Genomic DNA, 24,137 nt, shown 5'->3' with positions numbered 1-24,137 from the left:
TTAGCATATGCAGTTGAGAGCAATAGACACGAGATCTCTTCAAATCTCTCAAATCAGTGTTTTCTGCTAGTCGAGAAACATGCATAAATATCTGCCAGCCTCTGAGCAGCAAGGGGTTTTTATGTTTTCTTTTGTTCAAAGCCATGGAAAAAATCACTCAAACAAGGAGAAAAATCAATGTATCCAGTCAGTATTGGTGTCTTGACAAATTTAGACTGCTTTGGTCTTAATCGTGAAGCTGAAGCTGGAGATAGTTCAAAGGATGCCTACAGAATACTGCTCTGCTTCTGTGCAGAAGGTTATTTTATTTCAGTGGCACTTCCATGCTTTGTTCAGTTCTTGTGGTGCTTCTTGAGATTTCAGACGGGTTTGCAACCTCTTAAGTTGTGACATGGAAACTAGGATGTATGTGGTATTATGCAAATAACCAGGCAACTAAACTGTCTATCAAAATGCCAAATCCTTCAGTAAGTACAGTTTGGCAAATGCCAGTGGCAAACTGCCTTAAAGGACTCCCTGCTGTGATCTCTGAAGCAGTCAGAGTAGGAAAATCCAAATTGCATGTTCTTAGGCTGAATAAATGTCAATTCCCAGGGTTTCTGTTATACATCCAAAGGCACTCGAGTGGTTAAATGACCATGTCTATTGATAACCATAGAATTTTAATATTAGCCAAGGGAGATACTTTTAAACCCCTTCTGGGATACAGAGCAGGGGATTTCCATATGTTTATTTTTGTGCTTAAATGATTTTAAATAAAAGTTTTCTCTTTAGAGATCTTTCTAGGCAAGCTTTTTTAATATTACCTCTAGACATAGTACCAGACTTTGAGAACTTTGGTGAAATATGAAATGAGCCTCATCTGAAAAAACAAAACATCACCACCCCTTGCAAACCCTAGACAAAATCAGCAAGCAAACCCACCAAGGACCTCAGTGAAATCTTACAAAGGGGGAATTTCCAGAGTTAATTTAGCTTTAAACTCCTTATTTTTTCTTCATCTTTTAAATCAATAAATTAGCTTAAAGTGAAAATCTGCAGTATAAATATTATGTTGCTTTTGTATCTTGTTTTTTGCTATTTGCTATTAACTTTTTACAGAGGTTATGCACTGTGCTACTTTTGGGTTAGCACTGTAGTTAATTCTTCCTAAGGGTATGTTGGAAAGAATCCTTTATGTGTTATCTTTATTAATGTAACTATGAATAAAATCACATTGTTGCAATTTTGGAGCCATACGTCATTAAACTTTTATGAGTTGATTATTGCTGACTAGAGTTTGATAAAATACTGAACTAATCAGATCCATTTAATATCAAAAGGCAATTGTGTTCATAAGGTTTTCTGGAACATCACAAAACATAAATTATGTATAGAGTTTTATCCTACTGTTTTTTCCGAGTTCGCACCATCTTGTTACCTTCTGTGTTTTGGGGCAATTGCTACAGAATGGAAGAAAATAATGATGTGAGGGAAGGAACAGGGATGAAATTAAAAACAACTGATAAAGAAAACCCCATGAACAATTTGAGGCACATTTGTTGAGCACATTCTTCAGTCTGTATGTCAGGTGATTCCTGTGGGACCTGCAGTGAAACCAATCAAGCTGTGATATCAAGTTCTGCATATGCAGTTCTGGGTATTTAATTCTGCCTTTGCAACTGACAAATCTTTCACTGAAAAAAAAAACAAACAAAAAACCACCAAAACCTAAGCCTCTCATCATTTTCATGGGAAGTATGTGTGCTTCCTTTTAGCTCATGCTACACAAAAACAATGAACACGTACTCAGGGATATGTTAAACTGTCTCCCTTCCTGAACCCAGTTGCCCATTACTGACTGGCTCAAGCTTTGCATTTCCTCTGCCTGTAAATGCAGTCAGCTTTCCTGTAACTGGGGGAAGAATTATAGTGGGTGATTTTACTAAAGGTAATGGCTAAAATATTTCTCTTCCAAGGAGGCAGGTTAAGTTTGTCTTGCACAAAACAAAAACCTCAGGAAGCCTTTACTTTGTGCCCTCCTCTCCCCTTTATAATATTAGGCATAACCTGAGGCTTAATAGGATTTTCAGTCATTGTTCTCCATGTGACTTTGCTCCTGGCTGTTCAGTCTTGATGGGAAGGTAAGATTTGTCACAAAGGCTCAAAGAAATTTTCCAGCTATGGCAGCCTCTTGAAAGTAATCCACAGCACCTGTAACGTGGCTTGATGCAAAACAGGAAGATGGGAGTACTGAAGAATATAACATTTGAGTACTCCAATCTGAACACTGCCTGGGGATGTTGAGAAGGGATGTCTGATGAGTATCTTAAATTATTTGAGCATTATTATCTGTGGTGCTTATTGGAAAGTCTCTGTTACTAGTTCCGAAGGTAAACTGTTCCTTTTCCCACTGGAAACTTTGAGAGAAGGAGAGAAAGATGTAGAGAGAATCATGGAATGGTTTGGGTTGGAAAGGACCTTAAGATCATCCAGTTTCAACCCCCCTACCATGGGCAGGGACACCTTCCACTAGACATACCTCTTTAAGCAGAACAGGGTATCACTTCTGAGTTTCAGAAAGCAGTCATCTTCTAATAATCAATCAGATGCTGCCCTGATGCTGCAGGTGATGTAGCACTGGGTCAACTGAGATTCATTCATTCAACATTAGACCATTGTGTTTTGTCCAAGCTAGAGACAAAGTGAAATGGCTGCCAGTATTGAAAGGGGAGTGAATGGCAGGAGAATTGCTTTGGGAGATACAAGAGCCTGTTGCCAAACCCGCCTGCATTTCTGGACAAAGGAGGTTGGATCAATTTGGGAAGCCTTTTTGAAATGCCTATCTCAGGCATATTCAGATTTAGCATCCTGTAAAAAAACCCACCTCCTTCTATCCAATGTTAACAATGATGTCTTTATTAGCATTGTGTACTTAATAATGGGTTATCGTTAGTCTATTGTTTTTATCATGGTCACCATAATAGAGAGATGCAAGCCTGACTTGTGCATTGGCAAAAAGGTCTACAATGGACTTTTTCCAGCTCTTGGTGACTTAAGAGACAAAATGATGACAAAAAGGAGAAAGTGCCAGAAAGTAGTGAGTTCCTAAACCTAATCTGAGGGAAAGAATGTTGGGAACCAAAAGCTGGAAGTTAAAATGATAGAAATTCAAATGATAAGCAAGATGGATGTTGAGGTTGGCCAGCCTTGGGAACAGTCACCATGCTCTTATAATGCCTGCCTTCCTTGTAGAATCTTTAGTTCAAGATGAGTTCTTGGAGTTAATAAATCATTAATGAATGATCTTTATCAACTTTTTCATTCAAACAGATGAGGAGATGAAAACCTAGGGTCTGAGTAGTATAACTTTATGCCCACTTCTTAATGGTCAATAGTGTGTACTTCAATATATAGAGCTGTGGGGGTTTTCCTGAGATTTACAGATATGCTGGGAATATAATAGGTAAAACAAGAATCATAGAATCCCAGACTGGTTTGTGTTGGAAGGGACATTAAAGCCAATCCAGTTCCAACCCCCTGCCATGGGCAGGGACACCTTCCACTAGAGCAGCTTGCTCCAAGCCCCTGTGTCCAACCTGGCCTTGAACACTGCCAGGGATGGGGCAGCCACAGCTTCTCTGGGCACCCTGTGCCAGTGCCTCAGCACCCTCACAGGGAACAGCTTCTGCCTAAGAGCTTGCCTGAGTCTGACAATGAGATATAGGAGTGAAACAATTTAAAGATTTCAATTTCAAAACTCATGTTGTAAACTTGGACTTGAATTTCATGCAATTTCTCAAGCCGAAAAGTGTGCTGTATTCCTGCTGCAATGTGTGAGTGGTTGTAACGTCACATATTCTCAGCTGAGCTCAGCCATTAGGTGGATTTTCATGCCTGGCTTAGCTGCTTGTACATTACTCCACAGAACTGGCTCTCCATTATATACAAAGGCAATCTTGTCTCAAATAATTCTGTATGTTTCAAAACAAAAGAAAAAATCCAAAGGACAAAAATTTATTTCTAAAACTAGGTTAATATATTTTAGTCACTTGACATTCAGTGTGAAATCCATAAATTGTAAACAGGAATCTGAAATTATTATTTATAGAAAATTGAACTTGAAATGCTTTAGTGACCACATTTGAAACTTTTGGATGTCTCACTTCATATGAAGTTTCAACTTTTATTTTCCATTCTGATTAAAAGAAATCAGATGGAGATTTCAGGTCTCTTGAAATATTTTCTCAGGCAAAGCACCCTTACCACCTGCGCAATGAAATTGCTTATGTTGTTTATTTTGCAACATGCCATAAATACAAATCTGCAAGCCTTAAATCCTCCATGCATGCCTGTAGGAATAAATTTTCTGTGCTGTGTAGTGGAATTGAAGCACTCATAAAGGGTGAATGCACCATGCTGAGCAGTTGAACCTGGGCCTTTTTCCATTAACCCCTGTACCTCCTTTCCCTTTCAAACAATTACCTCGAGTTTTTAAGGCTGATGCGTTCAGCACTATAAATTAAGGCTCATTCAACAGAGTTGTAGGTGATGAAGCAGTAAGACCTCTTATTTTTATTCTGTAAAACAGAAGGCTTTACACTCCTTTACTACTAATAAAATGTAGGAGTGACTTATTCAGAATTGTTATGGTGTGAAGCAGAAAAACCATAGCTCTCTTCTACCCCACAGCCCCTCTGTCATTTAAATAGTTTGAGTATGGTATGAGAGTATATGGCGAAAAAGTGTCACTGCTAGAAGTGTCAATTAGTCATAAAAGAAACAGACTTGAAGAGAGAAGACTGAGATAAGCTCTGAGACAGAAGCTGTTCCCTGTGAGGGTGCTGAGGCGCTGGCACAGGGTGCCCAGAGAAGCTGTGGCTGCCCCATCCCTGGCAGTGCTCAAGGCCAGGTTGGACACAGGGTCTTGGAGCAGCTGCTCCAGTGGAAGGTGTCCCTGCCCGTAACAGGGGTTGGAGCTGGATGAGCTTTAAGGTCCCTTCCAACACAAACCAGTCTGGGACTGTATGAATGTGCAGTACCATAATCTGAGAAGCTGGTTTACTGCAAAAGGAGAACAGAGTGGAAGCAGCTGCTCAAGTGGGTGTTGCTTCTGGTTGAACCTTAGACCTCAGGGACTTAAGAACTGGGCATCAGCTGATTGAGCTTGAATATTAAACCCCTCATTTGGCTGTTCTAATTTACCTCTATTTTGTTGAATGGATGTTGAATGGATGTAGGATGAGACATTTAGTGCATGAATATTCAGTTTCTTACTATTATAGCTCCAGACTTCTGCCTCTGCTGCAAATTTAAATCTGATATGATGCTAGTAACTTCAGTCCTGGTTAGATAAGTACATTCTTTGTACGTATCTGAATTTTTTAAAGTGAAAATAAACAACAGCTTTCATTTTCATTCTTTATCATTACAGTCTCCTGGCAATATAGCTTCCTCTTCAGTGACTCTTGCTGTTTTGGAAGGGTTCTATCCAAGATTCTTTAAATAACCTTAATTCTTCTTTCAGTTTCTGGAACTTGTACAGAGAAAGGTTTGATTTAAGTTTGATTTCTCAGGAAAGGATGTTATTTGCTCAGGCTTTTGTCAGGAGAAACTAATTGTATTAGTATTAAGCCATTATTTTTGCTTAGTTTCTTGCTTCATAAATATTTCAGGAATTTGAAGGTTACAGTTCTTACTAACTAAGACTATTTTCTGCTGATTATAGAAACATATTCTGATTGTATCAGCTAGGACTGATGTGTTACTAGTGTAGGTGCACTGTCTGTAATTAAGGTTATTCAAAGCTTTCCATTGTGGGGAGCAGAATTTTGTGTTACAGTTTGTTAAACCCTTCACTGTGTGAATTATGCTTCTCTGCTTTGTTCTGATTTATTTTTTTTAGACTTAATTTTCATATGAAATTTAAACTTAATTTTCACATGATCTCTGTCATGAACTTGTGTAGGGATCTTTTGAAAGGCCTGCTTCAGGTCTTTTTCTGACTCAGGAATGATTTAAGGTGGTGTAAACCCAAGAGTAGTTCTTAGGAAATACATGCATGAGACTATAATCAAATTATATTTGTAACATGCAATGTTAGAATTCTGAAAGACCTCTTGGGTTTTGTTGCTGCTGCCACAGCCATGAACAGTGCATATATCTATTTATTTCAAAGTAGTATGTAGACTGAAGGCCTCACTGTGGATGTGAATTTCTGGGTATTTTTCATATTGCATGAAGCTCTACTAAAGACTGTTTGCTTGGAAGGGTTAGTAATCAATATGGTAGTTTGGTTACCTTAAAGTAAGGTGAAATAGATGCAAATCATAAACTTACATCTGGAATAAAGCTATTAACTTTTTTTGATATATCACTATAGTTGGGATTAGATTCTTAGATTAGATATCTGTTATACTGATTAACCATGACCCTTATATAAGGAAGGTTGCTTTTTGGATTGAGGTAACTATTAATCCGATATTTTATTTGCTCCCACTTTGGTTTTAGATTCTCATTGTAATTAAGTTAGAAATGCTAACACTGTGTGGCTCTTGTCCAAACAGTCTTGTTAACATCAAGAGGTTTGAGAGGTCTACTGGATCATGGCAATAGCAGATAAACTGCAAAACATCTTGGAGTCTCAGCAGATGGACCAGGTTCCACATCCAGTTTCATGCTGCAGCTTTGCTATTGAAATCAGAGTACTTTACTGGGCTTAAAACCATGTTTCAGTGAGACAATTGCATTCCTATGCCAAGATGCAGCTATTTCTAAGGTAATTCAACACTATGCAATCCCCAAAATGGTAAGTGGAGAGTACAGAAAGGAGTTGTTTTTGCAGAGATCACTTAAGGAAAAATATAATGACATTTGCTAAACCTGTGGAACTAGTAACTTGCTCGTAGAGGCACTCAGAAGAGTTCTATTCTGGCCACTTCCAAACTAGTGCAGAATGTTTTGAGGCATGGAATACCATGCTTATTTAAAAAGCAAACAAAAACAGCTGCATGTTTTTTGTTATAAAGGTGGAGCTTTTTTTTTTTCCCCATAACTAAAATTAGATTCACTCCGTTTTTTAGATGTGTTGCAACAGTGAAATCATTGCTATGAAGAACGGAGAAGGCTCTTCAGCCCCGTTTGGCAGAGTGAGACAAGTTGATCAAGCTGGGCTGGTTCAGCCAGGAGAAGAGAAGGCTCTGGGGAGAGCTTAGAACAGCTCCAGTGCCTAAAGGGGCTACAGGAAACCTGGAGAAAGGCTTTGGACAAAGGCCTGTAGGGATAGGCCAAGGGGAATGGCTTGAACCTGCCAGAACAGGGGAGACTGAGCTGAGCTCTTAGGCAGAAGCTGTTCCCTGTGAGGGTGCTGAGGCGCTGGCACAGGGTGCCCAGAGAAGCTGTGGCTGCCCCATCCCTGGCAGTGCTCAAGGCCAGGTTGGACACAGGGGCTTGGAGCAAGCTGCTCTAATGGAAGGTGTCCCTATCCATGCGAGGGGTTGGAACTGGATGGGCTTGAAGGTCCCTTCCGACATAAACCAGTCTGGGATTCTGTGATGAAGACACATTTAATTTATATGGACCTTTGGCTAAGTTCAGAGAAGGAGATGAGGTTCAGCTCCTTCTGACTCAATACAAGTGTCCAATTAAATAACACAGAAGTCACCTAAATTCTCAGCACCTTCAAATATGGTTAATGCTCTGTCACTGGGTATCATTTTGCAGATACAATCATATAAGACTGTGATATAAAACATCTCATTAGATAGGGATCCAAAAATAATGCCAAGCATTGGCAAACAGGAAAGGGGGGTTGGCTCGTGGGAATGTGGGCTCAAGCTGATGCTAATTATGATCTAACAATTAAAATCATTATGTGGAATTCTATCCCCTCTACCTGTACAGTCTATACTTATCCACTGTCCATACATATGTCGACATTTATGTAGGCCTGTTAACTGGTGTTAGAATAAATCAGTATCAGATTACCCAGTTAATAATTGCCAACTTCTGGATGACTTCCAGACTCTTTCATGCACATCTGCTCCACACATTAACAAAATGTACAGCAACCAATGCTGCACAATTCAGCACAACAATTTAAATATTTTGTAGAATTAATTATATGTAATTAAACTTAATATCATTACATTTGTGTTCTCAGAGGCAAGTATTTTATAATTGCTATAATGTCAACAAATTACTTTTTTCCCCCCAGATCAAAAACCATCTTGGTGAATGGTATCACCATACATACTTAGCAGTATTTGTTAAATAACCGTGCTTAGAGAATAGCAAAGAAACATCCCAATTCATCAGCTTCTCCCTCTATAGACGCTCTTCCCTCGCCAATGTGCACGTCAGTACAGATATTAATGGCTTTCCGGGCAGGCTGCTCAGCACTCACAAACAAGAACATTGCCTCCTCTGCTCTCCCTGCTTGCCGGGAGATGGGCAGAGCTCCCAGGTAATGCCATCACTCAGCACAGCCAGAGCCACGGCTGCCTTGTACCTGCCAACCTCCGCAGGTCAGGATTTTAATTAGCAAGCAGTGCTGAGAGAGCAGCTGCTTGGTGGCTGGTTCCTCCTTTATTTATAGCTGCACCTCTGCATCCTGAGTGCGTTGTGTTTTTCAAACCCGCATTTGCATGATGAAGATGCATGCAGTGCAACTTCACCGGCACCATCGCAGAACACTTCCTGCACTTAAACTAATGGCCCATGTCATATATTACCAAGAACAGCAATGAAGAGGTGTCAGGAAGACTTCAGTTTTGAGGCCTTTGTTCTATTGGACTGATTTATGAGGTAGTTATCTAATAAAAAGCTCTTACCAGCTTTCATATGACTGCAGAAGTGTTGTAGATTATGATCCGACCTCCTTTCTTTAATGGGTAGCTTGGATTCAGTAGCCGTCAGTTCCTTACCATGACTGATTCTCCTGCACCATTAACCTACTTCTACATTTCCTGATCTATGGAGTTGTAGAAAAGGTAGTTTTCATTTTGCAGACATCTTCCATATTTCAAGTTTAAGTTTTGTTCTACTTAGGCTAACTTGATCAAATCCCTAAATGTAACTAGTTTCTGTATGTCAGCAGACATAGAGTAAGCTGCCTGTGTATGTCCTGGTTAATAACAAACACAAGGTTTTATACGTTGCCAAAGCCTGTTATGTTTTAGGCTCAACTACATTGCTCCACCTCACATTTGCTGGGGTTAGAACTACAAGCAGATTAACCACTACTCACTAAATATGGAGCTCATCTCCTTGTCGTCCACTTTGGCAATCATGACGAAAGCCTTCCCAAGATGACCACAGTAGAGACCGCTTGGAGTCGTTTCTACAGACCTGATGGGCAAATCTAAAGTGAGCCTGGCATTTAGACTGGGCCACTGGGCATCTGCTTTCCTACCATCACACTTCTCTTGGCTTCCCTCCAGGCCTTCAGGTATTGGCATAGTCCAGAGTTACACTTCATAGAATCATGGTATCATAGAATGACTTTTGTTGAAGGGAACCTTAAGGCTCATCCAGTTCCAAATGGAGCAGCTGCTCCAATCCCTGTGTCCAACCTGGCCTTCAACACTGCCAGGGATGTGGCAGCCACAGCTTCTCTGGGCACCCTGTGCCAGCGCCTCAGCACCCTCACAGGGAACAGCTTCTGCCTAAGAGCTCAGCTCAGTCTCCCCTGTTCTGGCAGGTTCAAGCCATTCCCCTTGGCCTGGCCCTACAGGCCCTTGTCCCAAGCCCCTCTCCAGCTTTCCTGCAGCCCCTTTAGGCACTGGAGCTGCTCTCAGGTGTCCCCTTCAGGAGCCTTCTCTTGTCCAGGCTGCCCCAGCCCAGCTCTCTCAGCCTGGCTCCAGAGCAGAGCTGCTCCAGCCCTCGCAGCAGCCCCATGGCCTCCTCTGGCCTCGCTCCAACAGCTCCACGTCCCTCTTGTCTGGGGGGCCCCAGTCACACAGTCAGTAAATTTGGGTTGTCAAATGAAGCCAAATGTCAAAATATTTCACTATAATAACTGTGAGTGATTCGTGAAGGAGTAGTGAAGAGAGCACTCCCATTTTCCACCATGCATGTTTCCAGGTTGTATTCTGTGCAGGGACATATGGTCCCTTTTTTAGCACTGGTTATGTAACGAAGGAGTGAGTTTTGGTTGTATTTCAAGCCCTGTTACTCAGTTGCTGGTACAATTCAGTTAAGTCCTGCACCTCTCCATCTGAGAGAAGAATGGGATCAGCTGAGACTGACATTTTCTCCCCATACAGCCTGAGAAGCCTCCACTCTTCCTTGCACACACGCCCTTGCTGCTGACTGTGGAAAGACTTCAAGCTGCTTGGAAAGCAGCCACAGCTGACCACAATATTCATTGCCCTCTCTTCTTCTCTTCAGTATTTAATGTACTCTTGCTGTCATCCTACTTTTTTTATCCCTAAGTCTCCAGGATGCTGTGAGGAGCATGAAAAAAATGGATTTGTTCTTCCTTTTAAACAGAGGGGGAAAAAAAGCCTTCTTAGTGTTGGTCTCATAATATAAATCCAGTGTTGACCCTGGGGTGAGGTAACTGTGAAGGGTTTGTGTCCTTGCCTAGTAAAAATATAGTTGCTAAAACCCTTTTTTTCCTGCTCTGCAGGCGTTACACTGCAAAGTATGGATTCTTATTTTACCCACCTCCCTTGCCAAAGAGGTTCTGTTTAACACTTTCCAGTGGGATGCTCCTATCCCTGCCTGGTACGTTTATTGTTCCACATTTTCCCTTGAAATACTGAGGAGCTTTGGGGAAATCGTTCCTACCTGGTCTCCCCAAAGTCCCTGACCTTGGTGTGGTGGGACCCTTTTGCATTGATCCTGGGCAGTGGCTTCCTGGTGATTCAACAGCCCCATGGAAAATGTTTTCAATGCTGTGCCATCTTCAAGTGTTTTGCTTTGTTCTATTGGGTTATGAAGCCAAGGAAGTTGTGTTACATATTTAAAGGTGGGTATGGAGACATAAAACTTGAACAGCCCTTACATCTGTAACTTGTCTTGTTTTGGCATCAAGGTGATTTTGATGTTCCCTGCTGATAGCAGACTCTCCAGTCAAGGTGGCTTGTAGAGCAATTCTAGCAGGTCCATAAGGCTGAGATTTGGTCCTTGAGACAGGCTTATAATTAGCTTTTTACTGTCCTGAGCAAGATCTCATTTGGGGTTAACTCTCCCCTTATATCACCTTTTCTGAGCAGCATTATTCTGAGTGCAAAATACGTTTACTATTCTCAGTCCTGGAAGGTGAATAGGAGCACTGACTCCGAAAAATTTGGCTGGTCCCCATGCCAGGGAGGTGAGGCCAGACCTGCAGATGAGCTGCTGAGGGCAGCCTTGTGCCCATGGCACATGTTATCCAGAGCTGGCAGTTAAGCAAAGAGAATCTGTCTTCCTTGAGTATGCATGAAGGTAAGGACCTACTTCAGAAATACTCAGTGTGCAAAAAGAGAAACATGAATGAAGTATTGTTATGGTAGCTTTGCATATATAGGACAAGGAAACATATAAAACTGTTCTGGGTAAGGGACTTCTTAGTGCAGAGGGGCTGATAAAGGCTCACTGTTGTCAAGGCCATTCTAGAAAAGTAGGTGTATTGGTTATGATATTTGTACATGGACATTTGTACAAGGACATTTAGAGGGAATGGCTTTAACCTGCCAGAACAGGGGAGACTGAGCTGAGCTCTTAGGCAGAAGCTGTTCCCTGTGAGGGTGCTGAGGCGCTGGCACAGGGTGCCCAGAGAAGCTGTGGCTGCCCCATCCCTGGCAGTGCTCAAGGCCAGGTTGGACACAGGGGCTTGGAGCAACCTGCTCTAGTGGAAGGTGTCCCTGTCTGTGGCAAGGGTTGGAACTGGATGAGCTTTAAGATCCCTTCTAAACCAAACCAATCTGGGATTCTATGACATGCATTAATGACAAGAAAGTTTGTAATGAACAACAATTAGTGGAAATACTAATTGGAATTAGTTTAAAATAAAAACCTTACATCTTTGTAATATGTCCTTTGGTGAAGGTGGGTTCAAGTAGTTAATTGATGTATTTTTTTGTCCAAGATACACAGTGGATGTGAGTCATAATTAATGTTCTCACAAAGTGTGAGAAGGACAGGATAACAGAGGCTCCATTGTACATCTTGAATGATTTCATTGATATCAAAGCTTATCTTCCATTTAATAAGGCAAATTAATTTCCTCATGAATTTTAGTGTTAAATGCCCTTATAACATTAGATTTGTAGGCCTTATGTCAATATTATATAATTAATAAGTCAACAATGTATTATCACCTGGACAATGTATTTTTTTTGATCCACATTATAGCCCTAAAGAAAATAGATGTCTATTGACATTATTCCCTTATGTTTATAAGTGGATGCTCTGGGCCCAGATCTTCCAATACAGAATCATTCTTTCTGTTCACAGAAAACAGTGGAAAATTACTAAATAATTTGTTCTGGGATCTCTACACAAAACCAGTCCAAAAATTCCAAAAGCATTAGTGAGTGTACAGGAACAGATTGCATTAACTATATAGGTAAGAAGTCCAATTTCAACCACCTTCTTTCCCTTCAAAATGTGTTGGAAGATACTACTTTCAATTTATGGATTTTTCAGAAGCATTTCAACTACTTACTGCACTGTTATTTTCATGAAGTATTTAGATTTCAAAATCTGTGTGAATTTTAAAATATTAACAAGCTAACATATCAAAACTCCCACAAACAGAAATGCTATAAACCTTTGGCTGATATTTTAAAATAATCTAAATGTCTTATATAAAACTGCTTTGCCTTAACTCTTACTATTTTTGCCTCTTCCTAATTTTACTCTTCCGCCTACCTGCATGCCCTTCTCCTTGCCAATTAATTTTCAATATGTTCTTTAATTCAGCCAATCTTGACAGAGGAGCAGGTGTTTGTGAAATATTAAGATCCTACAGAATTAATGAAGATCAATAGCTGAGCAAAGTAGGGATCCAAACAAGGGCTGTGCCTGAGGAAACAGTGGAACTGATCGTTTTGGAGGTAGTGGGAGGTGGCAGCAGTGTCCCCTTGGTTTGGCTGGAGGCAAAACATGACCAAAACACGGTGAGACTTTAGTAGGCAGCCATGGTGCTGGTTAGAGGGCAGGAGGTTGGCTGCTGGGGCTGACTCAGTGGGAAAAAGGAGCAGATTGAGATGAGATCTTCCCTGTGAAGGTGCTGGCACAGGGTGCACTGAGAAGCTGTGGCTGCTCCATCACAGTCAGTGTTCAAGGCCAGGTTGGACACAGGGGCTTGGAGCAAGCTGGTCTAGTGGAAGATGTCCCTGACCATGACAGGGGGTTGGAACTGCATGTGCTTGAGGGTCCCTTCCGTGGTCCGTACAACTGAGTGAGAAGTTGAAAAGTAACCTCAAGATATTATTATTTTAATCATGTTTAAGTCACTTTTTTGTGAGTAGCTTGAAATTTCATTTTGGAAGGACTTCTTGATCTATCTTCTGAAATCTTGTCTTTTCTAGTATGAAAGGAAATGGAAATGTGGGGCCAAGGAGACAAGGTTTACTTTTGGCAAATAAGCAAGACTTTTATTTCCAAATCAGAAAAGCATTTCAAGGACACTAAATTTTGCTCTGGCTCCAGATTTCTTGGGAGAATCAAATTGCTTTTCTCTAACATTTTAATTTTTGTTCCTTCTGCATATTAAACTCTGTGGCTGTGGGTTGCCAGTAATTTTCTGCCTCTAGTAGCTCTATTTTCAGCCAGGCTATGTAGCCCCTAAGTGGTAGCGAGATACAACACTCTTGAGTCAGACTTTCTTTATGTTTGCATGTGTCAGTTGGAAGTGACTGTATTCAAATAACCAGAAGTGCAACATTTTTATACTTTGAAAGCTTTCTTTAGATTATAGTATAAGGAAGATGGTTTTTTTCCCCCCCACACTTCCATTCTTATATCTAATACTTTTGGTTAAGCAGAATTTTATTCCGCTTTACACAGGGAGTAAGCAAGTTCATCTGAGCTATGAGTGTTAGAAGTGATCATCTGAATTCTTTCAATTTCCCTGCGAAGTGCCTCCCACAAAACTGAATGATGTATTTTGGCTACCATTTTGCATCTACTTTACACCTACTTTTGCTAGGGTTTGTTAATCAAGTGTAACATCTTAGCAAATTAAGTACAACATCTTTAAGTAAATGTGTTAATTAGTCAGCTGGGGTTGGTTTCTATTTTAAAGTCTGTACTTTTCAAAACTAGCATCAAGTCTGAACCCTACACCCGCCCATGGAAAAAGCAAAACCTGTGTGAAAGCCATGAGCATATGGCTTGAATATCTGCATAGATACATGATGGAGGATGGAAATGGTTAGTTACAGCTCTCTCCTGATGCCAGAGTTATTATAATTTTTCAATTCCTGTTGAAGGGGATGATTCTGTTAGATATCTGCAGTCTGTAAGGCAGCTGTGAGTATGTGTGTGTGTTATCATTATCTACCAAGCATGGCTAGGAGTCGTCAGGACAACACCCTGGCAGGAGGTAGCATTTGCATCTCTCCTTTGAGCAGTGCTGGCGTGTCAAAGCTCATCTCAGAGCCCCCTCCCTCCGTTTGACAGTTGTGGCAAATAAGAACAATTTATTCCTGACAGCTTTAGTAACAATATCAACTAATTTATGCAGAACTTCTCCTGGGATAATTGGGATGCAGACATGCTCTGCATAAAAGCCAAGGGGTATGAGGAGACCCCTGGCTCACCAACTGCTACTGCCTGGAAGAGGCTGGAGGCCAGGCAGATTGCCCCTTTTCAGTAGAAATTAAGGGTGATAAGGAGGTTGGAAGACAAAGAAGGGAGCCCCGCGTGGGTCATCTGTCAGGAGCCATCCACAGAGCTAGGGAGGAAACAATGGGAACCACTTCAGGTCCAACAATGCAACTTAGAGAAACATGTTTTTTTTCGGTAGAAAAGAGACTAGAAACATTTGCTCTCGACCACTTACACAGAGAAACACCTTATTTCTGTCTTTAATTTAAAGCTCAAATAAAGTCTACCAAGCAGAAACTTTCGTAGTTCTTTTGTTTCTCGTGTGTGTGTCTTGTTTTTGAAAGATCAGCAAATAAATTATTCAAATTCTGTCTGACAAAGTGAGGTTTATGAAAGGAGGGCACACTGTATGGATGCAAAAAGAGGCATAGATGAGAGTACCAGTTTAAGAGATCATATTAAAACTTAAAGAGTCTGTTAAAAAATACACTAATTCCCTGAAAATTTTCTCTGATCTTTGTAAACATTAAGCTTTATATTTAGACTACAGACACAATGAGACAGTTTTGCTCTTTTTTTTTTCTGACAGATTAGGTCCAGATCTACAGATGGTAAATATTTGCATAATTCTGAAGTCTTGGGTATAAGTCTAATTTACACCAGCTGAGACTCCTCTGCTTTTTGTGTTCCTGGAAAAAAAAGAAAAAGAAAACCCCAATCAAAAAAAAAAAAAAAGATAAAAAGAAATAGGGACAAGAAGAGACAAGGTTAAATTGAATTTTATGTGCTGTATCTGATGGGCACCTGCTGATTTGGAATTTGTAGTTGATCTGTGTTAATGATGTGTTTATGAGCTCGATTTGCTCATAAAGCTGAATCACTCAGATTTGACTTGGAATTTTCTTAACGACTTTTGCACAAAAAAGTTGACGTTTTATAGAGCATCTATGCAGATATAAGATTGAAAGGCAATGAGAAGTTTTTGAAGAATAAATGTCCATATTTTAATGTTATTTCATATTTGTTATTAATTCAAGTGACTCATGCTGGGGGGGGGGACTTAGATAAATAGGTATTTTTGTTCCTTTTTATGAAAAATAGCACATTTTGGTCTGTATGATGATTTTTTTTTTTAAAAACAAGGTTAATGAGACAATAAATCCACTCTTTTCACTGTATCCTTCTGAGCCTGAGCCATTGAATAACAATCTTTAGGGAAATGACTTTTTAAAGTCACATGAACTGGCATCTGTGACCAGTTACAGTAGGACATTTATGGTAAAATAGAATATTTCTGGTTTCTCTTGAACCATGGAATATGCTAAGGATGATTTATGATCTTCTAGTGTATTGTTTCTTTTTAAGAAATCCAAAACATTATAAGGTCTATATGTTGGCATTTCTTCTGAATGCTCCTTGTCCTTACAGCAGCATTATTTATGTAGATGTGCCAAAATATTTTTCTGTAAGTTTATTTTCTTTTCTACCCTATTAATCCAACTACATAATTTAACAATTTCTATAGGTAATATTAAGTGTCTTTCTTACAATGTTACAGGAAAACCTCCTATTTCCCTCCTCCACTAGGAGGATATAGACCTATCCAAAGAAGGATGTGAAAAATAGTTTTAAAGACTGAGCTGTCTTCTTGCTTTGGTTCTACAACCTTTTCCCATGCAAACATAGGTGTAAATCAGATAGCACAGTCAGTTGAAGTCGTCACTAACAGACTGTGCCTGAGTTGCCCCATGACCCTGGTGTGGAGGCACAGAAGTTTTTGGGCAGTGCTTTGGCACTTCTTCCCTCTGTGTGCAGGTAATAATTAATCAATAACCAGTGTGACAGGAACTCAACTTTTTGAGTGCTTTTTAAGACCCGAGGTCGGATAGGGTTACCTTGTTATCTGTAGATTTATAACCTGCTTCAAAGCTGACTCAAAATACTGTTTTTCCTTCACCTCACCTCACACTGTAGCTCTTTACACCTTGGGAATTTGAGCCACATATATCAAGAGGAGACAGGCCAGCTAAAAATGCTGCACATTTGTTAAAGCAGTATTTTTGTATCTGGAGCCTCTTGGGAAGCTTTTGTTGTTCTTAGCCCATGCCGGGGTGGGGGGAAATAATGTGAAGGCGACTGATGCTGGACACTGATATTGTGTAATAGCGTATTTCACGGCTGTCACTCAGTTGTCCCTGTGGGGAGCATGCACCTCTCATATCTGTGTGTGCCTGACTGGTGAGCTGGAGGAGATGATGCTTGAGCCTGCTTTCTGCCTGCACTTTGTTGGGGAGCTGGTGGCACTAGGGCTTGTAGTGTCTGGGCTTTATTTTTACACCTTTTGCCCACCATTTCATCATCCTCAGAGCATCTTGGTAGAAGTGGCTTTCCTTGGCACCCGGAGTGGCTGCAGGGTTTAAAATGTAGAGAAGTATAGATTATCAGCAAGGTAGCATTGTGACAGTCTACCACATTTGCGATTAAACATTTGATGCTTAAATACCTTCTCCATAGGTGGAAAGGTGTGATAGCTGCCTTGTCAGAAGAGGAAGATATTATGATCCATTTTGAGGCCAAACAAAGTAGCTGGTGATCCTGTGTTTGGATAGTCTCATGTATTTGCATATGTCTGGCAAGAGGAGAAGGAATGATCAGCTCTGCAAAGAAGCTGCATCCCTCAGTTTTGATTTTACACATGAGAGGCTCCTAATCAAGCATGTGAGAATCTATGAATGCTGGTATGCAGTGCAGGGAAAGAAGTACAGTAATTTTCCCCTTTTCCTTTCCCTCCTCCTGCCCTGGACCTCTTCCAGCTCTTCCATGTACAGTTATTTTAGTAGCTAGAGGACTGTAATTTTCAAAATATATAAATGAAGAATAACACTAAAAATTGTTCTGTTACTGAAGATACTGTCAGAACATATTGGAGGCTGGATTCATGTTGGGTTTTTTTGTTGTTGTTGTTCTCAAACTGTCCTGTTTTCACTGAAATGGGGTAACCCACCTACTTCTGTGCATCTGTGGATTCTGATGTAATTTCTATGGATTTCCATCCCTAAATTGCTCTGCCATTGTGTTTTCCTTGAACACCATTTTGGGACAGCTGAAATCTTTGTTTTCCATCATTTACAAGCATGTTAAGGGTAGTGAGGCTCGGCTGAACGGGGGACTAGAGAAAATACTGCTCCTGTGATGTTGCTCTTGACCTTTGAAGATGATACTGTGCAAGTTCACTGTTTCTTCAGTATATAAAATTGTATTCTTTAAGCTCTGGAGAAGTAATTTGGCTACTCTATTTTGGGCAGATTTATGTGCACAGGTCTGCACAGATCCTTTCTGATAGCCATAATCCCATGTTATGTGATTTCTGTTGTTTAAAGTAGTTACAGTGTCAGACAAAATGAGACGTGTCTAGCTCCTAAGATTTCTTTGTAGGTCAGCTGTTCCACTTTATCTTTCAGAAAGTGAAGTGGTGATTTAACGGTGGGATGCTTCTGTATGCATCAAGTATTTTTGAGACCAGAGCCTTAGAAAAGGGCACTTTATATATTTACAGTAGGAAAAGTGACTTCTAAAGCAGAAGTCAGCAAAAGATTTAATTAACCTTTTCACTATGAATGTACCACTGTTGATTGTCTTCTCCTTCCTTCTTCTTTTCCTTTGTTTCTTATTCTCTTTGTGGTAGACCAGTTTTGTCACCTGTATTTAGATATTGCGTGCATCAACTGCTTTTGCTAGCTCTGGCCTGTCTCGGTCTCTGAAACCACCTTATTTTTTCATCTCCGGGTCTCCCATAGTGATTTTGGTTTCTTTATTACTTCCTCTAGTCCTGATAAATTTTTAATTGAAAAAATCAATATAGACCCAAGAGTATAGGGCCAGCAGAGAAGTTTTGTAACCTACCAGGAATAAAACTTTAAAATATTAGTTTTACCTCAGGGCTTCACGATTTCCCTTGAAAGAATACTATTTATGGGAGTAAAAGAAGAGAGAAGGTATGGTCTAGCAATTGGGGTCCTACATTTGAAAGATAATCAGGATTATTTGTAGCATTCTGATTCACTCCCACATTTAATTCTATTTTAGACTCAGAGACAGCTAACAACGTACTGAGTCCACTCGTGTGTTTTCTTCTGTACCCATTTATGTGAACTGCATGATGAGCTGTGCTGTCAGTATTTAGCCAAATATTTCTTCAGAAATCAAGATGGATCCAAATTAAGCACTTACTGAGATCAAAACAATATTCTGATCGTGTTCTGTATTAACCCTGTTCTCCTCCTAGATGATACTGGAAAGACTGGAAAACTGTATGATAATCAAAGAGGATGGAAAAACCTATGTTCGCATTAGAGGGTTGAGTGTCACCAAAGCAAGGCAGCTGGTGAAGAGGGTCTGTTGTCCATATCTGGGAGGTTTTCCTGGAAGTAACTGTAGCCTCATCTAAGGGCCCAGTGCCTATGGGATGCTTCCAACACAGGTTTAGCTAGAGCTGGAAGGGATCCAGCTTACATGCTTGAAGACTGCTCCACCATGTGGATCGCGCACAATAGGTCGGAGATATCAGGGACTCTGTTAAGTGCTTTTGAGATCCAAATCAAAATGCTAATACTGGTGTTTTCCATCTGTCCCATAGTTCTGAGAGAAATCCCAGTGCTGTGAGATTTCATCCGACTTCTGTACCTCTTAACTTCCTGCAACAGATGAACAACGTTTTGATACAAGATGTCTGTTAGGGTTTTGGTTATTAAAACTGTTTTTTAAAATCATGACTAACACAGGAAAAACAACATTGTTTTCAAGCTGAATATACCTCATTTCAGCTCAGTTTTTAGAAGCTACCATAAAAAATTGTTCTTTTTTTTTTACTGTAGAAGCATAAAATGGCATGACCGCACATATTTGCACTGCTATCAAATACAAGAATCTACCTAGTGCTGCTAACAGTCACCAGGCATATCACAGACTCAATTATGTTGTAAACTCAGGTTACTTTGTCTGATCCTTCTTCAGGCTTAGTAAAAGTTTTAGACATAATCTGACTTAGATATTCATATTAAAATTATGTGATGATGGATATGCAGGTTGGCTTTTTTAATGCAGACAAAAATTGCAAAGTATGACAATTCAGACAAAATAAAAGCAATGTCAGAAAGATGTCAAAAGCTCAGGAAGTGCTTTGTAAGTTTTGCATCAAAATTGAGGATGATATTTTTTTGGCTCTTTGCAGTAATGGTTTATGAAATTGAGTACTGTTGGCAGTATATAAGATGCTTAAGCTCTCCTGTTCATCTAGGAGGTTGTCCTTGAATAAAGCAGTGGTGCATCTAGCTTGCCCTGCCTTATTATTTCTAGAAACCAATCAGGCCTGTTCTGAAGTCTGTGTGAAGCTCTTGAGGCAAGCTCCAGCTGGCTTGGTGTGAAGTGCCTTGGAAGGCCTTCAGATGAGTTCCCATTGTTTCATTATAGTTAAATGCCAAGAACAGGAGTTCCGGTAGTACTGCCGATTCAGCTTCTCTGCTGTGGGAGGCCAAAGGCAAGCAACCCTACCTGGAGGAGTTGGAGGAGAGTCAGAGCCCTCAGTGCCAGCTTGGGCTGTAATGTGATTAACCATTGTGTGGGGAGGTGCCACTCAGAGTCATGAACAGGATGGAGAGCTGCACTTGGCTAACCTCAGCAGCTGTCGCTGATGGTTTTTATCATGAAACCCATGAAAATGAGGAAAAGTTAAAATTCATGTAGTTAATTTCTTAAGTTTTCATTTTCTTTTTTTGTCTACTTAGGTTGGAGTTTATTACCAGTGTTTTCAACTGTCTTGGCGTTGAGGGCTTTGGAAGTTGTAACTGTCTTTCAGAGAGATTAATTAATCTTTATAAATTCTACTGATGTGCAATTAGCAGAGCTGTTTGTATTTAAGCAGGTTTTTGAATTGGAATGTCTTGAACCTGAATTTATCTATTAAAAATAGTGCAATGGTACAGATTTAGCTGGAATAAAATTGTTTGCTGTGAGTTGTTCAAACGTGTTTCAAAGAACCATAAATAAGTTGCATCGTTCTAGCAAGGATGCCTGCGACCTGTGCTGTGATAATGATGTCAAGTTGTAAATTGTAAATCTTATATTTCCTTAACAGTAACAGGTTTTTCTTTTAATATGTGTTGCAAATAACTGTTGACCAATTACTGAATGGCTTTGATCTGTGGAAGGCTTGTGGGGCTGTATACTCAATGATGCAGTTCCCTTTGCTGTGTGATGCCTGACTAGCATTTGAATAGGATTCCTTTTAAGAGATCCTCTAAAGGCTGTCTTTTCTCATGGATCTGACAGCAGTTTTTCATTCACCTGCAAATTCATTTGTATGTGCCTATATGTTTGAGAATCGGGGTGAAGGCGGTTATTCATGCTTGACTCTTGTAGAATAACACTGGTTTGAAGGAGAAAAAATGTCTTCATGTCTCAGTGACAACCAGGGTTTGGACAGTGTGTGTCTGGTGGCACTATAATCAGTGATTTAAAAAATGTGACTGATTTCTTCCTTAACTTAAATCTTTCATTAAACTACTTCAAAGCTAATTTCTTTCTTATTTTCCTGAATGCTAACTTCCATTAATTTCACTCTAGGTAATGATACAATTAGATGTAATCATTGACACAATTCAATATGCAATACATCAGGTCCTTTGTGCAGCGACTGCGCAGCCTTTTCAGCTGCTTGGATTTTGGATGGCTTCCATCTTGTGCATTGCCAAGAGCAGTTCTGGAGGCTCTGACATTTTGTCTGACATTAGTCAAGACTGGTAAAGCAAGGGGCTTTGGCAGTGGTTCTGCAAACTTGTCCATTTTGTGTGTCCGTTTGACGCTCCAGAGAAAGGGATGAGCTAGCTAAAACATAGTTCCCATATAATGTACCGTCTAAAGCATTAATCTGAGATAAATACAAGCTCCTCCAGAAAGAAATCTCCTAGAGATGCATTACAACTCTTTCAAGTGCTAATGAAAAAAAAAATCATATTTGTTCCCTCGAGCTAAGATTTTGAACATAGAAATTGAATATTGATTAGATAAATCAGATTTTTGTTTTGTTTTGTTTTGTACATGCAGTCCATGTCTGCTGGCCTTGCCGTGTGAATGAGGACTGCAGGACTGGCTGCTTGTTATGTTCGTTCGGGCCAAACTTTGCTTTTGTTATTCCAAATATGCAAATCACTTATTTTATTTGATATGGATCTCTATTAATGTTACTAATCAGAAGGCATGCTGTTGATCCTCTGAATCTTGACCTTCTTCAATGAGAGCAGGCACCTAAACATCCATACTGCAGATGTGTGGATGTAAGGGAGATCAAAACCTCAGCCACTGCAGAGGATGTCTCTGTGATGTGCGGATAGACTCCACAACTAGTTAAAGTTGTAAAGTAGGTATGCTTTTATTCAGCGCTGAGGTGCATGGGGATAGCTCCTCCAAAGCATGCACACCTCAGGGTTGTTCTCCCTTTACATTTATTCTCTTAAGGTATACATAGACATGAGGTTGCTCAATCCACCTATACGTATTTATTATCTATCCCCGTTTCATATTATAATGAGCAGGAAGGTCCTTTGTGCCTGTGCAGTGCCCATTCTGGTCATGGGCAAGGGTCTCAGGATGAAGTAAATGAGTCTTCCTCTTGTGGGTAGGGGTCTTCAAGATGAAGTAAATGAGTCTTCCTCTTCTTAAACTTTACACCTTTTAACCTTCAGACATGGCCTTAGGGTTTGGTCGGTGCCCAGTCTGCCTCTCCCCCGCTTCTCAGCAGGACCAAACACCTGTGCTTTTGTCATGGCCTTAAGATTTGGTCGGTGCCCAGTCTGCCTCTCCCCGGCTTATCAATAGAACCAATCATCTGCTTTTGTCCCTTGTCACTAGAACTAGCATCTGCTTCTCCCCCTCCAGCAGTAATCAATGCCTTGGCAAGATGGCAATGGCAGGTACTTAGGACAGACAATACTTTTGTTTAAGCAAAGGAATTCCTTTAACCCCCTTGTACAATTTCTCTGTATTACCCCCCTGTACATTGGTTACCCCTGTATCATCTGGTCCCGCAGATCCTGACAGTTCACAGGTGATGCTGGGAGACTGACAATGAGATCAAGGTGTTGCTAAATGTGAATCAATAAATGCAGGGCTGTCTTGAGATCCTGAAGGAATGTGAGGCAGGAATCTCCTGGCATTTGCAGAACTCTGTGAAGCAGCAGGGGTAGCGGTGTGTGAGCTCAGGAGCTCTGGGGAGTCCTGGGTGGCAGATAAGGCGATAATGATCCATGTGCTATGGGAATGGAGGAAACTGTAAAATCCGTCTCCTTTTCTTTTCGCACGTTGTCTGATGTCTTTGATCATTCCATTTCAGCGTATTCCTCTGTAAGATTTGTCCCTTTTAAAGCTACCTTTGATAGGAAGCTGTTATATACTTCAGTGAAGTCCCCTGTATGCTGCACATATGCAGCAGCTGGATGTTCTGCCACCCACCTCAGCCCCCAGGCTGGTTACCTCTGGCTTCAGGCCCTCAGAAGTGCCTAAGCCTGTTTTCTAAATGATTTTGTAAAAAATACTTTGCTATCTTCTTTTTTTGGTATTCTGTAGGCCACTGTTCAATGCTGCTGCATCCTGCCAGCTACAATAACGCACTGATGGATTGGGGATGCATGTGAGTATGTTGGGAGACCTGGTACACCCCAAATGTGCCATCTGCAGAGCAATTAAGGCATGCTAAGGGAATTAGCTCTTAGCTGCAAAGAGGTTTTTGTGCCTAATGAGGTGCTAGGTTACCTGCTGATAGTCAGGTCTTGATTTTTTTATGGCTGTTTTTCCTGATGGTTAAAGCTCCGCAGTGGTTCCCTGGGAATAAGAGCCTTTCTATGGGTATACAGGACCATTCTTACAGGATTTAAGACCTTCTTACAAGAGCAAGTAGTGGTGGGACAAGGGTAATGGCTTTAACCTGCCAGAGGGGAGACTGAGATGAGCTCTTAGGCAGAAGCTGTTCCCTGTGAGGGTGCTGAGGCGCTGGTACAGGGTGCCCAGATAACCTGTGGTTGCTCCATCCCTGTCAGTGCTCAAGGCCTGCCTGGACACAGGGGCTTGAAGCAAGCTGCTCCAGTGGAAGGTGTCTGTGGCTTTGGCAGGAGTTGGAACTATCTGAGCTTGAAGCTCCCTTCCAGCCCAAACCAGTCTGGGATTCTATGGCCTTCTTCCAACATAAGGAACAGCAGCCTTCCACAGCCTGTAGAAAGATGCTCGTTTTCTATTAAATTCTATGTACTTTTAGAACAACTTAAATGAAATCATGTTAGTTTAGCTCCTGTGAAATTCTGTAGGTTAATTCCACTTGACCACAATGACCAATATTCTGCTTATTGCTG

The 24,137-nt window shown here is 40.7% G+C and overlaps 1 protein-coding gene across 1 annotated transcript in view; it reads left to right on the top strand.

Moving 5' to 3' along the window:
• The first annotated feature begins 452 nt into the window (after positions 1–452).
• Positions 453–24,137, top strand: part of DCC (DCC netrin 1 receptor) — a 428,960-nt gene continuing 405,275 nt past the window's right edge. Inside the window, exons 1-2 of the mRNA XM_034072648.1 lie at positions 453–542; positions 4,231–4,384. Coding sequence (XP_033928539.1) covers positions 453–542; positions 4,231–4,384 — 244 coding nt within the window. The remainder of the gene's footprint in view (positions 543–4,230; positions 4,385–24,137) is intronic.

This window comes from Melopsittacus undulatus, chromosome Z, assembly GCF_012275295.1.
Source record: "Melopsittacus undulatus isolate bMelUnd1 chromosome Z, bMelUnd1.mat.Z, whole genome shotgun sequence".
NCBI lineage: Eukaryota > Metazoa > Chordata > Aves > Psittaciformes > Psittaculidae > Melopsittacus > Melopsittacus undulatus.
The sequence above is the reverse complement of the archived record's forward strand: the minus strand, read 5'-3'. Positions and strand labels throughout refer to the sequence as shown.